The 19,841-nt window shown below is 51.6% G+C and overlaps 1 protein-coding gene across 1 annotated transcript; it reads right to left on the bottom strand.

Moving 5' to 3' along the window:
• Positions 1–4,283: 4,283 nt before the first annotated feature.
• Positions 4,284–19,356, bottom strand: Klhl36 (kelch like family member 36). The gene is made up of 5 exons (XM_028880784.2): positions 19,168–19,356; positions 16,441–16,517; positions 12,517–13,587; positions 7,188–7,345; positions 4,284–4,983 (listed from the first exon to the last, which is right to left on the bottom strand). The coding sequence occupies exons 2-5, from the start codon at positions 16,498–16,500 to the stop codon at positions 4,431–4,433; spliced, it is 1,842 nt and encodes a 613-aa protein (XP_028736617.1). The 5' UTR covers positions 16,501–16,517; positions 19,168–19,356; the 3' UTR covers positions 4,284–4,430.
• Positions 19,357–19,841: the final 485 nt, after the last annotated feature.

Raw genomic sequence — 19,841 nt, 5'->3', positions numbered from 1 at the left:
CACTCAGCTCCCCTTAGAAGCCACCAATTCTATTCATATTCTATTCACATTAAACACACACACACACACACACACACACACACACCCCTGAAAGTCAGAGGTCAGAGAATATAAAGTGCAAAAATGGCATGCTGTATTAATGGCTGCTGAGGTCAAGTTAGGAATTCTTTACTGATTGGGGTAGACAGGAAGAGACCAGGACCCCAGCCATACATGTGTTAGAGAAATGACCGGTATGAAACAGATTCCATGTGGACCAGCTTCAGGGAATGCTCCTATTCTGTACTCCACTGAGCAGGAGCTCCAGCAGAAAGACAGATTCTCTGAAGGGCAGGAACTGCCCTCCTGGCACATCAGTGCACTCTTGTTCACTCAGGGGCCTCAGATGGTCCTGCCCATCACCACGTGTGAACTCACAAAACTCAATTGTGTTGGATTGGTCACATAGAAGGGCAAGAGGGAAGACAAAGCTACACCGAGCAAGACGCACAGTGACAGCAGAGCATCCGTTGTCTAGACAAACCAAGGTGCTGGAGGTAAGGGAAGAGCTGGGGAGCCCAGCAGGCATTCTACAAAACGGTGATTAGCAAATTGTATGAAAGGGTATCAAAACAGTTTTAAAAAACTCTAAAAAGTCAGTTTGTCAGGCTCAAGTCAAGGTCTCCTATGAAGCTGCTCCGAACTCTGCAGGTTTGTCCTGGAGGCCCAGGGGCCACTACAGAGTACAGCAGTAGCTGCCCCGCAGGATGGACACCCCAGGCTAAGGGTGCATCCCACCACCACACCATGGGGACCAGGGTAAGGAAGGACAAATGGTGACTCTCTAAGAGGGTGGAAGGGTGACAGGCACCTTTTACTTCTGCCACTAGAAGGTTTCTCTGGGCTTACGTGCTTAGACAGAGGTCAGGACATCCACACTTGCACACAGGGCACTGGTTGTTGGAGTAGAGACTCTTGTTCAGCTGGAGGCCTAAAATGCCACCTGAGTTAGCTGCCGGGGCCTCATCTAAGGCTGTCTGGGTCACCTCACAATTAGGGACAGGGAAGGGACAGTCACATTGCCCAGAACAAGAGCCCAACCTAACCAGGGACTACTGTGTGTGTGAAAAAGAATAAACTGTGCAGACAATCCTGTCTTTTTGGGGGCGGGGACAACATAGGGTCTCACCATGTTGCCCCGGCTGGCCTGGGACTCCCTGGCTTAGGGACTCCTCTGATCTCAGCCTCTCCAGTGACGGGTGGCAGGCATGTGCCTCAGCAGGGAGCTGCTCTATGCAGATGCCAGACACCAAGAGGACCTGGCAATCACCCCTGAGCTTCCTGCTCCCCTCCCATCTCTTATGTCATTTTTGCCTTACTCAAACAGGGTTCCAAACCAAAAAAACCTACAACAAATACCAAGTGAAAAAAGTCCAATTCAAAGCTTGCCATAGTTATTCCCACAGCCACCTGCTTGGGGTCAGCTCGAGGCTGTTCTAGTGGAAAACTGTTTCCTTTCATTCTTGTATAGAACTTTCCATTAAGGGCTGGAGAGATGGCTCAGAGGTTAAGAGCACTGACTGCTCTTCCAGAGGTCCTGAGTTCAATTCCCAGCACCCACATGGTGGCTCACAACCACCTGTAATGAGATCTGGCACCCTCTTCTGTGTACATAATAAATAAATAAATCTTTTAAAAAAATAAAATAAAATAAATGTTTAAAAAAAAAAAAAGAACTTTCCATTAAAGCCACAGGTAACACAACCCTGGCCCAGGGGCCTGCTGGCCTCCGGGCCTTTCCATGGATCCTACCAAGCTCAAAACGATGTCTCAGCAGAAGGCAGCTGCCCTCAACTATGAGAAAAAGCAGTGCACAGTGAAACGTACAGTCCCGCCTCCTTGTAAAGGAAGGCTCTCAGCTGTCATGTAGCAGATTCCAAACCTGAGTTACTAACCGCACTAACAAGGCTGGAGGGACATTGTGGCCAACCCACAAGGCATCAAGTGGGACGGAGGCCACGTCCTGCCTTATCTGGGGCAAACACCGGCAGTGAGCCATGGGAGAGCTGGCTTGGGCTCAGCTCAGTGGCTTTCCTCTCCCCAGGGTCAGAGCTGTCCTGCTCTGCAAGCCATGCATGGAGCCTTACGGTGCGCTCTCCCCAGACTGCCCAGTTCCGGCTGAGCCCCCCTCCTGTGTGTTCATGATCTGTGGAGAAGAGGTTACACTTCCACTGTGCCTTCTGAAAGGTTTTTAAGTCAAAGTTTTTCTTGGAATAGGGGTGGGTACACTATCTTGGAGCTCAGTCCTGGGGAGGGGAGAAGAGGTGGAGTTTCAAAGCCACAGTTTGGAAATGGCGGGATGATGGAAGTGTACGGTTAGTGCAAGACTCTTCAGAGCCTTTACTACACAGAAGGGCATGAAGCGCCCTGGTCATGTGTCTGCATGCCGGGCAGAAGCTTTCAACTGTGTCTGAGTCCTTAGGGACTTCTGCACGCCATCACTGACTAGATATGCAGACTGCTTTATGATTGCTATGGAGGCCAGTGACTCTGAAGCCTTCTGTCCCCAGGCCAGTCACCCCTCTCCCAGATTACTGCAGAAGCAGACTGACCAGAACCAGAGTGAACCCCAGACTGGGAGGTAAGGAAGTAAACTGATAATCTGGGCATGGTAGCTGTTTTAGTTAGGGCTGCTATTGCTATGAAGACACACCGTGACCGTGGCTACTCTTATAAAGAAAAACATTTAATTGGGACTGGCTTACAGTTCAGAGAGGTTCAATCCATTATCATCATGGTGGGACATGGTGGCGAGCAGGCAGATGTGGTGCTGGAGAGGTAGCTGAGAGTTCTACATCTTGGACAGGCAACAGGAAGTGGGTTGAGACACTGGGTCATATCTTGAGTATCTATGAGACCTCAAAGCCTACCTCCACAGTGACACACTTCCTCCAACAAGACCACACCCACTCCAACAAGGCCACACCCCCTAATAGTGCCACTTCCTTTGAGTGCCAATCAAACCACCACAGTAGCAAATCCTTAAGACCCCAGCACTTGGGAGGTAGAGGCAGGGGGATCAGTGTTTAAGGCCAGCCTAGGCTACAAGGGACCTTGTCTCAAAAAATCAAACTAGTGCACTGAGGTTTTGCTTCTGACACAGTGTTAACAGTGTCTTAAGCTTTCTCACCTGAGGTACAGATCACTAATGTCTGCCTGGGCTCGAGAGTCTAGTGCTCCCAGGAATGGCGTTTCTTGGAAATCACCACAGGGCAGCAGACTTTGATGTTTCAGCAACTCACCAAGACCGAGAGAAGGGGCTATCCTCTGGGGCTGGAGAGGCATCCCCCTGACCCTGTCCAGTAAGAAATGAGGTGTGGACAGATGGAAGCACCAAAGAGTCTGACTGCGGATGGTGGCCATGCCTATGATCCCAGCACTCAGGAGGCTGAGGCAGGAAGAGCTCTGTGAGTTTGATGATAGCCTGGGCTACAGTGCGTGACCCTGTTTCAAAGAAAGAAGGAAAGAAATTGAGAAAGAGAATCTTCCCAGCATGGTAAAACCACTTAGCAGCAGCCAACGGGGCCAGGACAGTTGCTGGAGCAGGGGAAGGAACTCGGCCCCCTTCCTGGGGACCAATGCACTCATTCGTGCAGCGTTCCCGATGGCTGCACCAGCCCAGGGCAATGACCGCAAGTGCTGCGGGGCTGCGTTTTCATTTCTGAGGAGACAAAGGTAGATTTGGGGAGCTCACCCCAACAGCGACAGGAGGCGGGCAGCTCGCATTACAGAACACTGTACATAAACACCTCGGCACCATTCTCCCCTCCCTCCTCTCTTAATGACACACAGGATTCACAAAGATTACCAGCCAGGGAAGATGACCATATTCAGAGAAAGAATTGCTGCCATGGAACCTTCAGCAAGAAAATCAAGAGTCCCTGGGTCTCGTCTGCCTGTCCAGGAAGCTTGGGGTCCCCATGTCTTTAAATGCTCAACAGACATGCGTGCTCTTGCCTGAGACAACTGAACGCAGAATGCAAACGATGCGTAGAACGCAAGTCTCTGGACAGGCCTCCTCCAGCACTCAGCACGGCTTGGGTGTCCGTACAAAAGCTTCAGCTAGGTTTGGGGAGGCCCAAAACGTAGAGACACTGAATTTCACTACGTAATTTTCCATATAACCTGTGAACCAGCTACCGCTGGTGCAAACAGTCACGGGGGCTTTCTGGGGTGTGTGGCCCGGGAAGAAGGCCTGTGCAGACAAGAGGGCCCCAGTGTAAGTATTCAAACAAGATAATGTGTAAAGCTGTGAAGAATATTTAATTATTATTTACTGTGATAGCATAGAAATACCCGGGATCAAAAAAGTACAAAAAGCTGCTAGGGAGTAACTGCTGTGGACGAGGCCGCCTCTGCCAGAGCCTCGGTGTCCCTGACCTCGGTGGGTGTCACTGACCTCGGTCCTGGCGCTTGTCCTTGCTCCTCTTCTTCTTCTCTTCCAGCCTTGGGTTGAGGGCACACACGCAGGCCGACACGCCGGCGATGGCGTTGGGGAGGTCTGGACCCCTGCTCCACCTGTTGGCCTCACGGTCATACACCTGCACGGCCCTGGAGAAGGCCGTGTTCTCCCAGCTGTAGCCACCCAGGATGTAGATGCGGCCCTGCCACACGGCCACGCCCGACTCACTGTTGGCCTGCAGCAGCGGTGCCACGCGGGTCCACTGGTTGCACTGTGGGCTGTAGGCCTCCACGCCCAGCACATCAAAGCGCTCCATGGACTCCATGTGGTCGTCGCTGCCCCCAATGGAGTAGATGCTGTCACCCAGGCTGCACATGCTGTGCCAGCCTCGGGCCGTGGTCATGGGCCGCCTCTCCTCCCACACATCTGTCCGGTGGTCATAGCACAGCAGGTTCTTGCGGTACGGGCCAATCTGGTAGTCGTGGCCCCCTGAGATGTACACGAAGTCTTTGTAGATGGTGCCTGCGTGGCCATAGGTGAACCTGCAGAGAGGCGGGAGGACTCTCAGAAGAGCTCAGGGAAGAGCCCGGCCCCATGTCTGGGAGGAAGGGACTTGGGCTCTCTGCCAGTGGGGTACAGCCTGCTTCTCAGGAGGTCGTGAGGGTCAGAGGAGCCAGCTCAGAGCAGACAAACCACGGCCACCTCACGGACCTCGGCTGTCAATGGGCAAGGGGCACAGAACGCAGGTGAACAAGTGCTCCCTGCCCCGGGGAGGGTGCATGGAGCACTCTACTTTCTGTGCGGTGTTCGGTAAGCCTGGCTCCTCCAAACATCAAAGTGGAAAAAAAGAGACAAAAGGGATGCTTAACTGGGCCTGGGATGCACACCTTTAATATTAGCTCTTATCTGGGAGATCTCTGTGAGTTCCAGACCAGCCAGGGCTACAAAATGAGACCTATAAATAAGGGTTCCAAATAATGTCAGAGAGGGCCAGCAAGAAGGCCCAGGGGGTAAAGGTGCTTGCTGCCAAGCCTGATGACCTGAGTTCGATCCCTAGAACCTGCATGGTGGAAGAAGAGATCAACTCCTGTAAGTTGTCTTCTGTCCACCCTGTGTGTGCTGTGGGACCTGCATGTGCACACACCACACATACACACACACACACACACACACACACACACACACACACACACACACAAAGTGAATGTGAAAAACAAAAAAAAACCCCGCGAACCCCAAAAATTAAGCTCAGGAGCAAAGACATGAAGCCTTGTGTCCTGTGGTTTAGTCTGCAGTCAGGCCTGGCGAAGGCTGGGGGATGGCATTCACAGGAAGAGCCCAGGGCAGGCAGAAGAGATGGGGCAGGCCTAGCTCCTGGCTCAGGTGGAGTCTGTGCAGGCTTGCTATGAGGTGAGGCAATGACTGAGCAAGACTGGACAGGAAACTCATAAATGTGGGTTGTGCACACACTGCTGCTGACATCATAGACTGTGTTCACACCAACTGAGAGCACAGGAGGTCTCCTCAGAAATAACCCCACACCCACACCCACATTGTCCCATGACAGTGGTGGTGGTGGCACCTGCTCTTAGCGTGGCCACCAGCTTCGTTTTGCCCCATAAATGTCAATATGGTGCTCACTCAGGGAGCCCATCGACAGGCAATCACTTACAACATGGACCACCTGCTCCCTGTCACTCTCTGGCTACCTCTCCACTCACCAGGTTGCTATGGATGCCCAGGGCCTAGTCATAGTGATACAGAGTGTGGCCTGCTCACCAACAGTGTCCAGGAATTGCCCCCTGGCTTCTGGAATCCATATTTATTCGAGACAAAGTCTCACTATGTAGCCTAGCCTGGCCTCAAATTCAATTCCCTGCCTCAGCTTCCTGGATGCTGGGACTATAGGCATGAGCCCCATGCCAGGCTCAAGTGTGACTTTAAAAAACACAGATTCACTCCAATCCCACATACCCTGCTAACTCTGGGAGACCACATCTCCAAGATACCTAGTGTATCCCACAGCCAGGAAGGTTCAGAGTCTGGGTTTCGGTATAGCATAGGAGTGGTAGATAGATGGTGTGCAGGTTGGGCAGACCCACGACACAACCCACACTTAGTGACCCAAGACTCAGCTGAAGGCTTAAGGAGGGTGGGGTGCACTCCATCTCTGGGGCATTCCCAGCCTGCTGGAAGCCACATGAGAATTTCACAGAGAGATGGTGTCTAACTTTCCCCAGGCTGTGTTGTGGTACCCATTCTGCAGGGGAGCAAATGAAACATGGGTAGGGTGAGGTCCACGCCCCTCTGACCTCCTGTCTACACCCAGCTGGGCCTCCTAGAAAGGGACTTAATATCCCAACTCAACACTCACTCTCAGAAACCCAAGGACCCAGTCAACTTGGAAACTGGAGGATGCTTGTCTTGAGTTACAATTACCCTCAAGCCCCTCATGGCCTGCCCCATTAAGCAGAAGCCAGGACATTATAAAAACAGAAAGCAAGGCTTGAGAGATGGCTCAGAGGTGAAGAGCACTGGCTGCTCTTCCAGAGGTCCTGAGTTCAATTCCCAGCAACCACATGGTAGCTCACAACCATCTGGAATGAGGTCTGGTGCCTTCTTCTGCATGCAGAATACATCTGTATACATAATAAAGCTTAAAACAAAACAAAAAACAGAAAGCGAGACTAAACTTTATCCTTTGACAATATCACCTTCCAGCAGTCGGCCTCAAGCCCTTCATCACCTTGGCAAGCCAGCCACATAAGTCCAGGAGTTGGTCTTGGGGCTGTAGGTCTCGACGGAAGACAGTGCTCCATTCTCGTTCCGGCCACCAACAGCCACCAGCATGTCTTCAATGGAGGCCAGGTAGAAATCCACACGGCGCTGGTTCATGGATGCCACCTGTGAGGGCGAGACACCTGAAGCTTCTCCTCCCAAGCCCTAGCACCACGTTCCTCAACAGTGTCCACAGAGCCAGTGGCCCAGGAGGGCCAGACGGTGGCCAGATGAGCTGGGGAGAAGGGCCTGGACTGGAGGAAAATGGGGCGCTCCTGGTGGGAATTCTGAGAATCCTGATGCTTCCACCAGACCTCAAATCCTTAAGAAGTGCATAAGGGCACCTGCTCAAACTTGGTTTGGCCACATGGTTAACTTTGTGGACTGGCATTATGCAAGAAATTAATGACTTTTTAAAATTAATTAAAAAGAAAAAAAATCAGTCTCCTGCACTCTTCTGACCTCCTCAGACACCAGGCATGCATATGGTGCTCAGACATTCGTGCAAGCATAAACATACCCACACACATAAAACCAAAAACATAAATCTATATACAATTTAAAAATTTCAACAAAACTCAGTTTTCCCTTCTTCCCCATCAGGGATTCCAGCATGCTGAGCACTGTCCTACCACTGAAGCACGGTTTGGCCGACATTTTTTTTTTGAAATCAACACTGATCCACTGGTCACCATCCATGTTAACCGAGCAGAATGACTGTGGTGGTCTGAAAGAAAATGGCCCCCAAAGGGAGTGGCACTATTAGGAGGTGTGGCCTTGTTAGAGTAGGTGTGGCCTCGTGGAGGAAGCGAGTCTCCGTGGAGGCGGGCTCTGAGGTCTTTTGCTTAAATTTTGTTCAGTGTCACAGTCTCTTTCTTGTTGCCTACAAGACGAAGGACTTTCAGCTACTACTCCAGGTCCACATTCGCCTGCACACCCTCCCCCCACCATAAGATAAGGGACTGAACCTCTGAAACTGTATGTGAGCCACCCCAACTAAACGTTTTCTTTTTGAGAGTTGCCATGGTCGGGGTGTCTCTTCACAGCAATAGAAACACTACCTAAGACAGAAGTTGGTACCACTGCTGTGACAGGCCTGACTATGTCTTTGTTTGGAGTAATATGGACTTTGGATTAGAAAAGCAGTTGACCATTTTAACTGCTGCTTAATGGACCATACTAGCAGGAGCATGAGATGGTGTTGAATGTGATTTGATGAACTGTCGGGGGCTCACTCCAGAGGTTTCAGAGAAGAATTTTAGTGTGTGGCCTAGAGACCATTCTTGTGATATTCTGGGGAAGAAAGTGGCTGCATTTTGCCCTGGTCTGAAGAGTTTGCCTGAGACTAAAGTAAGAATTTTGGATTAATTCAGTTGGCAGAGGAAATCTCAAAACAGCCTAGTATAGCCTAGGTGGGTATTAGTGATAACTCACCTGGCTCTGCATCCCGAGTGCTGGGATTATAGGCATGTGCCACCACCACACGGGGTTTAGTGATAACTCTAATGAAGCTTTATAATGAAAAGGAGCAAGCTGAGCAGGGTAAATTACAAAATGTAAACTTTGAGGAGAAAAAGAGCACCAGGAAGTGGAATGGAGCTAAATCCTGTGTTCAAGGTGATAAACAGATTAAGAAATGGAATAAAGGAGTGGGGACCTCAGGGCAAGATCCGACCCAGCTAAATTTCCAACTTGTGAAAAGGAACTACAGAAAAGCTGTGTGTGGTGGTGCATCCCTTTAATCCCAGCAATCAGAGGCAGAGGCTGGCAGGTCTCTGAGTTTGAGGCCAGTCTGGTTTACAGTACAAACTTAGGCAGTGAAAAACAGAAAGCTGGTGAAAATGTAATTGAACAAGGTGACCATGTTCCAGCCTCAGCCAGCAGCAGAACTTGGCAGCTTCAGCCACGTGGTTCTGCCTTTAGAGTTAAGGACAGAAGGAGTTATGGAATAAAGCTGCTGAAGCCAGGCATGTGTCAGGGGTGTCCCTGAAAGGAGGCTTAGAGGCCATTGTATGAAGCTGTGAAGTTATTTTGTCCTTTTTTTCCCCCCAGAGCTGAGGACCGAACCCAGGGCCTTGCGCTTACCTATAAGCGCTCTACCACTGAGCTAAATCCCCAACCCCGAAGCTGTGAAGTTGAAGCCTGGATTGCCTTGGAGATGTTGAAGATGGGAGAGCCGTGGGATACCTGCTGAGGAGAGAGGCTAACAGGGAGTGGAGCCAGCCTAAGAGAAAGAAGTCTGTTGCAGACAACAAACTGAATGGAGTTGGAGATCTGAAGAGCGTTTTGACATCAGACATGGAGATGCAGAGTTTGGAGTTTGCCCAGCTGGTTTTCAGTCTTGCTTTGGTCTGGTATTTCCTCAGTGTGCTCCCTTCCCTAGTTTTGGAACAGTTAGTATATATCCTGTGCCATATTTTGGAAATATGTGATGTGCTTTTGGATTTAATTTTACAGGGGATTACAGTTAAGAGTTTGTCATGAGTCTCCGAAGAGACTTTGAAACAAATTTGAGACTATTATAGACTGTGGGGACTTTTGAAGTTGGACTGAATGCATTTTTGCATTATGATATGGCTACAAGCCTTTGAGGGCCAGGGTGGGAATATGGTGGTTTAAAGGAAAATGGCCCCCAAAGAGAGTGGCACTATTAGGAGGTATGGCTTACTGGAGGAGGTGTGGTCTTATTAGAGGAAGTGTGTCACTGCGGGGGCAGGCTTTGAGGTCTCATATATGCTCAAGATACTGCCCAATGTCTCAGTTCACTTCCTGTTGCCTTCAAGACTCTCAGATACTACTCCAGCACCATGTCTGCCTGCATGCCACCAGGCTCCCCATCATGATAATGGGCTGAACCTCTGAAACTGTAAGCTGCCTTCCCAACTAAACGTTTTCCTTTGTAAGAGTTGCCGTGGTCACGGTGTCTCTTCACAGCCATGGAAGCCCTCAGACAGTGACACCATACAGGCAGCTGGGAAGTAGAAGCTTCAATCTTCATAATTAGGAGACCACAGGCCCAGCCCCGGCCACCAGCTTTTCAGAAGGCACTCCAACGTTGGGCTTCCTAGAGGCCTTACTTTTAGGGCTCAAGGTTTGTTTGTTTTGTTTTTGAGACAGGATTTTTTTTCTGTGTAGCCCTGGCTATCCTGGAACTCACTATGTAGACCACACTGGCCTCCAACTCCGAGATCTACCTGCCTCTGCCTCCTGAGTGCCAGGACTAAAGGTGTGAGCTGTCCCCGACTGCCACTTAGATTTTTGGTTTTTTAAAAAAATTTAATGTGTTATTATTGTGTGTATGTGTGTGTGTGTGGGGGGGGGAACATGCCATGACATGTATAGAGGTCAGAGGAGCTGATTCTCTCCTTTGCCATCCTGCTGGCCCAGGTTAGAGGTTTGGTTTTTTTGTTTTTGTTTTTAATTATTATTATTTTCTGTGTAGTCTCGGCTGTCCTAGAACTCGATCTGTAGACCAGACTGGCCTCGAACTCATAGATATCCACCTGCCTCTGCCTCACAAGTGCTGGGATTAAGGGAGTGTGCCACCACTGCCTGGCCAGATTAGAGTTTTGATCATAGAATTGAAAGGCCAACTGGAATCCATTTTGGTTTTGGTTTTGCAACAAGGTCTCAATCTATATGGCCCAGGCTGACCTGTAATTACCACATAGCCCAAATTGGCTTCAGACTTGTGGCAATCCTCCTGCCTCAGCCTCCTGAAAAGCTACTGGTGTGAGCTGCCGCACCTGGAGGTGTTAAATTCAGCAAACACTGAGGCAATTAGTCACACAGAGGTGTGAGCACAGGAGACGGATTTCAGTTGGTGGCAGTCCAGAGAGGCGATGGCAGAAGGGGACACTTCACTTCAGCCATGCGTATGCCGATCAACTCAGGCTACCACCCTCTTAGGCCTACAAGGCCACACGCATATCCAGAGGTGGAATGTGAAACCTGGGAAGGACAGGAGGCAGCTTGAAACTCCTGAGCATTCACTAGCAATGGCTCCCATAGGCTCAGATACTTGCATGCCAAGCCCCCAGCTGATGAACTGTTTGGGAAAGATTGAGAGGTGTGGCCTTGGAGAAGGGGTGTCACCGGAAGTGAGCTTGGGGCTTTTAAAAGCCCATGCCAGGCCCACTCTCTCTCTACCGGCTGCCTGTGGATCAAAATGTAAAGTTCTCAGCTACTGCTCTAGCACCATGGCTGTCTGCTTTTGGCCATGATGATAATGGACCAACCCTCTGAAACCGTAAGCAAGCCTCCAATTAAAAGCTTTCTTTAAAAATTTATTTTGCCTGGTGGTGGTGACGCATGTCTTTAATCCCAGCACTCAGGAGGCAGAGGCAAGAAGATCTCTGTGAGTTCGAGGCCAGCTTGGTCTACAGAGTGAGTTCCAGGACAGCTAAGGCTGTTACACAACGAAACCCTGTCTTGGGGAAAAAACCAAAACAAAACGAAAAAATGTATTTTATATTACTTGTATGGGTGTTTTGCCTGTATGTATGTGTATCCTTTTTGCTCACAGAGGTCAGAAGAAGACCTCAGACCCCTGGAACTGGAGTCATGGATGTTTGTGAGCAACCATGTGGGTGCTAGGAACTGAACTCTGGTCCTTTGCAAGAGAACCAAGTGCTCTTAACCAACCAAGCCAGTCCTAAATGCCTAAACGCTTTCTTTCGTAAGAGTTGCTTTGGTCGTGGTGTCTCTTCCCAACAGCAGAACAGTAACTAAGACACTCAGCTAGGGTGCACAGGGCTGATGTGTGGGCTCCATACTGGCCCTAGCTGGAATGGAGCTTTGTGGCTTCCTGAACATTACTCTTCAAATCTCTCCACAAGAGAAACCCAGCAGAGGCTCTGAGGCATGGGGGCCCTTGCTTGGCTGAGCCCTGTCACGGAGCCTGGAGCAGCCATTGACACTTAACATCTGTTAGTTACAATTAGATAAGACTGAAAATGTGCATTGGCCACATTTCAAGCCCTCAACGGCCACATAGGGACAGGGGCCACTGTGTTGGACACAGGACAGACACAGAATGCTCCCATCAGGGTAGAAAGTTCCATCAAAGGATGCTGCTTTGGGCAACAGCCAGCCCTTCAGATGATGGTTGCTTGGCCTTCCCTTAGCCCTACCCTGGTGTAGGTATGGGGAGGGCAGCAATGACGTGGACTTTATCATCACAACTCTCTCCGAAGCAGGGCGGTCGACAAGGCCCCCCAACAGGAAGCCATGGTGAGGTGAGGGAGCTGCAAAGAGGGAGGCCTCGAGAGTAACAAGTTAATTTGCTTTAATCTCACCTTGATCCACTGTTTACGGCGGGGGTCATACCTATAGAGAAGGTTGGAGGCCGCATCCCCGCCGTTGTCTCTGGAGAAGCTGCCACCGGCGATGAAGATGAAGCCCCCCAGCACGGCCACGCAGTGGTGGCTCCGGCGGGCTGGCAGGGACGTCTCCTTCACCCACTGCTCGCTCTTGGTGTCCAGGTAGCAGGTGTCGTCGCTCAGCTCCAGACACCGCTCGGAGACCTCGCCGCCCACGAAGAGCAAGCACTCCTCCGAACGCAGCACCGTCCGCCTCGTCTGCAGGACAGGCTGCGCCACCAGGCTGTTGTGGTAGTGCATGGCCTCCTCCACGAAGCCCTCCCAGCTGGCCTCGCTGGGCAACAGGGAGCACATGGCCAGCTTCACCCGCTGGAGCAGGATGTCCTCCGGGAAGAGGGGGAAGCGGATGTTCTCCAGCACGCGGCCGGTGTGCACCTCGCGCTCGGGCTGCTGGGTCAGCCACTGCAGAGCCACCTGCAGCAGGTCGTATTCCCACTGGTGCTGTACGCGGCCACTGCCCAGGTAGGCGCACAGCTTCTGCACGGGGGTGGTCTGCAGGAAGTCCGGCGTGAAGGCCAGGGTGCCGAAGTGGCTCAGCACAAAGCTGTCGATGAAGGCGTCCAGCCGCTTGAGGCTGTAGATGGAGGCCAGCTCCTGCAGGTAGAGGTAGTTGTCCTCACTCACCTCCTGCTCCAGGTACTCGCAGCAGAAGTCCACCACCGTCCAGATCTGCAGCAGGTGCGCCGTCTCCAGGATGTAGTCGATGTTGCTGCCGTCCAGCTCCAGCTCACTGCTGTAGAGGAAGTCCACCACGGCCTTGAGCCCCACATAGGAGGCGCCGACCAGCTCCACCTCCTTCTGGAAAGCCTCGCGCATGCCCAGCGTGAACATGGAGTTGAAGTAGTCGCTGCACACGGCCAGAAGGTTGCGGTGGGCGGGCACTCGCTGCTCTTCCACCACGAGGACCACGTCACAGAAGAGGCCGTGCAGCCGCTGCTCGTTCAGCCGCTGCAGCACGGTGGTAGAGTGGTCGGCCCAGCGGAACACCTGCGCAAGAAGGCGCCTCAGGAGAGAAAGCACGGGCCGGCCGCCCCCAGGCTCCGCAGTCAGCCCAGAGGGAACGGCGATTGTTTGTAAGATGGGATGAGAGCCACGGAGGGAAACCCCAGAGCATCGCAGCGGCTTCTGAGAGCATGCGTCTCCTTCCTTCTTGCCCTCCCTCCTGAAATGTTTTAAACATCTGGCTGGGTGTAGTGGCACATGCCTACAATCTTAGCCCTCAGAGGCAGAGGCAGGTGGGCCTCTCTCTGTGAGGTCAAGGTCAGTCTGCTCTACCTAGAAAGTTCCAGGCCAGCCAGGACTACATAGAGAAGAAACACTGTCTCAAATAAAATGAATCAAAAGACTAAAATGTCTATTAGCACATGTGCACGCAACACATGTGAATGTGGAGGTGAAGGGAGGGCTTTTCTTCCACCTCCTATGTTCTAGGCGTGGAGCTCAGGGTGTCTGTCAGACTTGAGCAGGAAACATGTAAAGTTTATATACATAAACTCAGTATATATGATTACTAGAAACTGTCTGCTTGGCAGATCTCTGTGAGTTCGAGGCCAGCCTGGTCTACAGAGCAAGTTCCAGGGCTGGAGGGATGGCTCAGTGGTTAAGAACACTGGCTGCTCTTCCAGAGGACTAGGGTTCAATTCCCAGCACCTACATGGCAGTTCACAACTGTTTGTAATTCTGGTTCCAAGGGATCCAACACTCTCACACAGACATAAATGCAGAGTAAGTTCCAGGACAGCCAAGGCTACACAGAAAAACCCGTCTTGAAAAAGCAAAAATAAAAAACCCCAAAACAACCAAAGCAGCTGTCTGGGTGCTTTCTCTGTCTTCCTCCTTTATAACCAGGAGTCTAAGAGCTCACTTTCTTCTGTCTCCCCTTCTTTCTCTCCTTTCTTCCTTCTTCTAGGTCACAAGAGATGTTTTGTAAATGTTTTCCCATCAGAAAAGTGGTGCTGCCCCCCCACCCCCCCACTTACAATCAGATGGACCAAAGTTACAACTCCAGCTCTGCGTCCTGCTGACCGTGTGGTCTCAGGTTAGCCATGGACCCACTTCCTCGCCCGAGTGAGGTTTATGAGCATGTTAAACGACAGACGAGCACACTTATCATTCGGGGTTAGGGGGTCAATGAGACAGCCCAGCGGGCACTTTGAGAAACGCAGGCTGCTGTGTGTGAAGCTCTGAGGGGAGGCAGCTCTCCATCTTACAAAATGCTGGATCCACTGTCATGCGACACCCTCCCCAACCCATGTCCTCTGCTCAGTTTTAAGGGGCCCACAGCCGTCACCACCTATCTGATGCACATTCTCATTCTCAGATTCTAGGCTGAGAACCCAGGGACACAACTGTGGGAATGCTGTCCTTCTCAGGCTGGCCATTCCTAGTTGGTGTTCCTTGAATGGACCAGCTATTTGTTTTTAGTCTATTTTGCTTGTTGAGTTTTCTCTTGTCCTCCTCCTCTCCCTCTTTCCTCTTCTCCTCTTCCTGTCTTGTGGACAGCCACCATGTCCAGCCCTCCCCTCCTCTTGCTGTGTAGCGGAGGGTGATCTTTAACTTCTGCTCCTTCTGTCTCCACCTCCTGAGTGCTAGGATCACAGGTGTGCTTGCTCCACTGTGCCCTGTATACACAGTGCTGGGGACTGAACCCAGGGCTTGAGGCAGGCCAGGCCAGTCAAGCATTCTACCAACTGAGCTCCATCACCAGCCCTTGTATTTCTTATTTCTTTTTTTCCCTTGCTTTTTAAAATATGATTGTTGTTACATCTGTTGACTTGGTTTTTATTGGGGGGGGGGGAGTAGGGCATGTGTGCCACTGTTTACCATAAAGGTCAGAGGATAATTTGCATGAGGTGGTTCTCTCCTTTTACCACACGAATCCTGGGTTTTGAACTCAGGTTGTCAGGCTTGGTAGCAAATGCCTTTATCTGCTGAGCCATCTCACCAGCCCTATTTTGTTGTTGTTGTTGTTTATTTGGTTCTAAGACAGGGTCTCTCTGTAGCTCTGGCTGTCCTGGAACTCACTCTGTAGACCTGGCTAGCCTCCAACTCAGAGATCCGCCTGCCTCTGCTGGAATTAAAGGTGTGAGTCACCTCTCCCCTCCACACATACACAGGCTGGTATTTTTTTTTTCCCGAGACAGAATTTCTCTGTGTAGTTTTGGTGCCTATATTGGATGTTGCTCTGTAGACTAAGCTGGCCTCGAACTCACACAGATCCACCTGCTCTGCCTCCCGAGTGCTGGGATTAAAGGCGTGCACCACCACTAGCCGGTTTCACACAGGCTGTTTTTTGAGAGAGGATTTTGTACCGGCCAGCCTGGTACTCATTATATAGACAGGGATGGCCTTAAACTCATGGTTATCTTCTTGCCTCAGCCTTCAAGTGCTGAGATTACAGATGTATACCATGCTCATGCAATGGCCATTCTCCCTGGACTCTTTCCTAACTTGCTGAGGGTGATTCTAATGAAACCAGCCTGATGTGTGCTGGTGGCCAGAACCCAGGGAGTCTATACTTATTCGTTCTTGGGGTCTCAGGGAGTTGGACACAAACAAGGAAGAGATCCCTGAGGCCTTACCATCAGGAAGATGAGTTCTACCATAAGGTCAGGGGCTGGGCTCTCCATGAGACTCATATTGAGGTTGTTAAACCCTCATATGAAGGCAGAAGTCCCATGGTTCTTCTGTCCCACCCCTCATGGTGATATGTAGAATAGAGGGAGTTATACCCAGGAGCTTCTCTACAAACACACATGTGGTCACAGTTAAGGAGACATCAGCCAGAAGCCAGAGGCAATCGGAATTGATACCATGGGTGGGGAGGGATTGCTCACGTACCTTTGAAGATTCGCTGATTTTGTATGGCCGAGATACTCGAATCTGCTTGCTTGCCTCCATTGTGAGTGACTTCAGGCCTACAATGAGAATAGCATTCCTGAGCATGCAGCATCAACTCCAGGTTGGTTATTAGCTGCAGGCCCTGCTGGCAGACACCACTGTCAGCAAATGAAGAAACCATCCCATGAAGGAGATTGAGAACAAGATACCATGGGTAGAAAGTCAGGCTGCCGTAGCTGCTTAATGTAAGAACTGAGTTCGCAAAGGGAATTGAAGGAATGGAAACAGAGAGCCCTCAACCACAGGAGCAGACTGTATTAATCTGAAGGGTGTCTCAAGACCTGGTGCACAGGACAGCACACAGTGCAAAGTCTAGGGGTGTGTGTGTGTGTGTGTGTATGGTGGGGGGGGATATGAGCTGTTTTTTAAAATAAGTTGTTTTATTTGGGAACTGTGGGGTGGGAGATAGGTCAGTTGCTTTCCTCAGGACCTTGGGTAATTGCATGGATGTCAGAGTTCCTGGAACTCTGAACCCACTTTATGGCCTTGGCTGGGAGCAAGGGGGCAACTTCTTTACTTACACTTAATTCATGTCCCTCTATTGTCTAAAGTCTGGCACCTCACAGCATTTAGTCTGTGTCCCATGCTCATGTTTTTCCCCTTAACTTTTATCTAATTTATTTATTCTGTGAAAGGCCGGGACAGTTCCTTTTTCCATCGTATGGGACCCAGGGGTTGAACTCAGGTTGTCAGGCTTGGTGACAAACGCCTTTATCCACTGGGCCACCTCCAGGGCCCAACGCCCATCTTATGATGTTTAATCTAAACTCTATCTTTTGGCTATGGCAGAGTTTTTGTCACTTTGGAATCTGGACTCCGGTGGATCCAAGCTAAGGGACTTCCACTCGCCACCTCACTCAACTCCCGCCACACATCAGCCAGGCTAACGTCCCATTTTACAGACGGGGACATTTAAAATTGTCATAGTGCTAGTTCATGTCCGACCACCAAACCTGGGCCCTCCACCTTAGTATAGGAAACAAGGCCCAGACTTGACCTGGGTCACACTTTCAAATTCTCAAGAGGAAGTGAAGGGGGAGGTACTTGTGACTAATGGGTACAAACTCTGCTTTGGGAACCATCCTGGGGCTTCTGCCGGGCTTCTTTAGTTTTCCTCCTTATAACCCCACGGGACCATCCCTATACTGTCCTTCAGTCAAACAGCAAGAGGTAACAAAGAGGTGTAAAATAAACCACACAGCATCCCAGTGAGGAGGATGCAGCAGGACTGGCATGAAGACCCAAGAGGCTCCCTGTTGTTCTGCACTCTAAAGATGTACTGTTGTCTGGTCATCACGTGGGGAAGAATCCACAGGCCCAAGGAACAGGCCTCAGGGGAGGCCCATGCTTTAATGCAAACACGAGCAATCCTGCTGTGCTGACCTTTCTGATCAAATCCACAGATGTGACCCATGATGTTTCTACCTGCATTAAAAGGCCAAGCAACTTGTGAACACCCGGGGACCAGGCTTTGGGGGACTTGGAAGACTAGGAGGGCACCGGCAGGGGACACCCAGGAAGGAATAAACCTGTTGGGTTAAACTTAATATGACTCAGAGAAATTCTGCTCAGCTTGCTTCCCCAACTGTGGTCAGGAACATTCTGGGTGCACTTGGAGCCTATTGGAACTCCCCGCCCTGTATGTTGGGGGGCAGGGGGCAATGAGAGGGAGAAAGGGGGACACACTGAAGCGGGGACCACTGCAAACAGCCTAGAGTCAACACCTGCAACTTCCTTATCCTCAGTCCCCTGCAGTAAGCTTACCCCAAAGGCAGGCACAGAGAACCTAACCTCTACCCATCCTTCGGGAAGGCTGGAAAGGTGCAGCCTCTCCTGGGTCTATTTAACAGCCCGTAAAGAGGAGTCTTGTCTTCACCAGTCTCACTTCTTCACCTCATTTTTCCTTACAAAACCAATATGGGCATAACACATAGACTGGGATTGGGGTTCGGAGAAATTTCCCCCAGTTCTGCTGAGTCCACAAGAAGAATCATTTTGTTACCTATTGAACAAAAGACTCTTTGCAGAACAGTGTGATAAGAAGTCAGCACGGTTATGAGATAAACAGGGAGAGAGAGGGGGCTCCGGGGCTCCCCCGGAGGAAGAATTCCGGGGACATTTCATTCTGTTCGACTCTCCCCGGGGGAAAAAAGAGACAAGTGGATCTTTCGGAGGAAACTAGCAACTTTGTAACTAAGCTGCACCCATGCGGGGACTCGCTGTCCCCAGGCTGCTGGAGGCCCAGAGAGAAGGGAAGCCGTCCAGTCATCAAACGGCATCTACCTTCTGCACACCCCTGACTTCCTCGGTTCACCTTGGCCGTCTGCGACCGAGCACCATTGTTCCCACAGTGAGAAAACCACACCGTGGCCGGGCAGGTGGCTGAGGGGCCCGCCCAAGGTCACAGAGAGGAAAACATTGATAGATACCCTCTCTGCCCATCTACTTAGGGCGGCCAGCCAGGTTTCTGGTTCCTCTCACTCTGAGAGCTTTCTTTTCTAGGCCAAGGGATCCAGAGAGAGCGCTCCAGTGCTGGGCTCGCCTTGGGGACTCTATCTGTGGCCGCTAGACGCGTCCTGGGCTGCGTGCAAGCAGGTGAGATGAAGGTGCAGAGCCCCCGCCCCCGGAGGTCCCCGGGATCCGGCACGCAGCCCAGGGTGCACTCACCGTCCCGGGTCCCGCCCGGCGGGCACTGAGGCGCTGAGGGAGGCGTGGGTCGCACCTGTGCACACGCGGGCCCGAATCGCGCCCGCTTGCAATGCGCTACCAGAGCAGCGCGCGCTGCGGGGCTGTCGGGCCCGCCCGAAGCGCAGCCATCCCTCCGCGAGGAAGTGCGAGCCTGCACAGTCAATGGCGGCTGAGGGGCGGGGCCTGCGGGCGGGACGAGAGGCGGGGTCTGCAGGGTGAGGGGCGGAGCGTCGTCTGAGGGGCGGGTCTGTTGGAGGCTAACAGGCAGGAGGGCGGAGCGCAGTTTTAGAGGCGGGGTCTGTGGGCGGGAAGGTGCTGAGCCGGCCAGGGTCTGGAAGAAGTACCCGGGGTTCCTTACTATGGATCTCGCTCCTGTCCTCTAGGCTGGCCAGGCATGCTCCGTCTGGCCACCACGTCCCAGGCGCCGGGACACGAGGTGGCTCCATGGGACAGACCTCAGAGCAGGTCTGGGGGCCCTGGGATGGTTGTACCCTCCTCGCCTTCTCTCAGGGGCAGCGTCCCCTTGCCCACTCTGCAAAGAGGCCTGCCTTTGTTGACCACTCTGCTAGTAACCACACTCCCTGCACCCTGTCCTGCTTCTGCTTCTCCTTACTATTTATCCCCATCTATTACCTGTTCTCTCTCTCTCTCTC

This window comes from Peromyscus leucopus, chromosome 5 (assembly GCF_004664715.2).
Source record: "Peromyscus leucopus breed LL Stock chromosome 5, UCI_PerLeu_2.1, whole genome shotgun sequence".
NCBI classification, from domain to species: domain Eukaryota; kingdom Metazoa; phylum Chordata; class Mammalia; order Rodentia; family Cricetidae; genus Peromyscus; species Peromyscus leucopus.
The sequence above is the reverse complement of the archived record's forward strand: the minus strand, read 5'-3'. Positions and strand labels throughout refer to the sequence as shown.

Bases quoted from the DNA above. Each gene is read 5' to 3' on its own strand.
- Klhl36 (XM_028880784.2), bottom strand. From the start codon at position 16,500: ATGGAGGCAAGCAAGCAGATTCGAGTATCTCGGCCATACAAAATCAGC. The intron at 7,346-12,516 runs GTGAGATTAAAG...TCGCCCTCACAG, and splicing joins GCCGTAAACAGTGGATCAAG to GTGGCATCCATGAACCAGCG. The intron at 4,984-7,187 runs GTGATGAAGGGC...GCCTCTCTGCAG, and splicing joins TATGTGGCTGGCTTGCCAAG to GTTCACCTATGGCCACGCAG.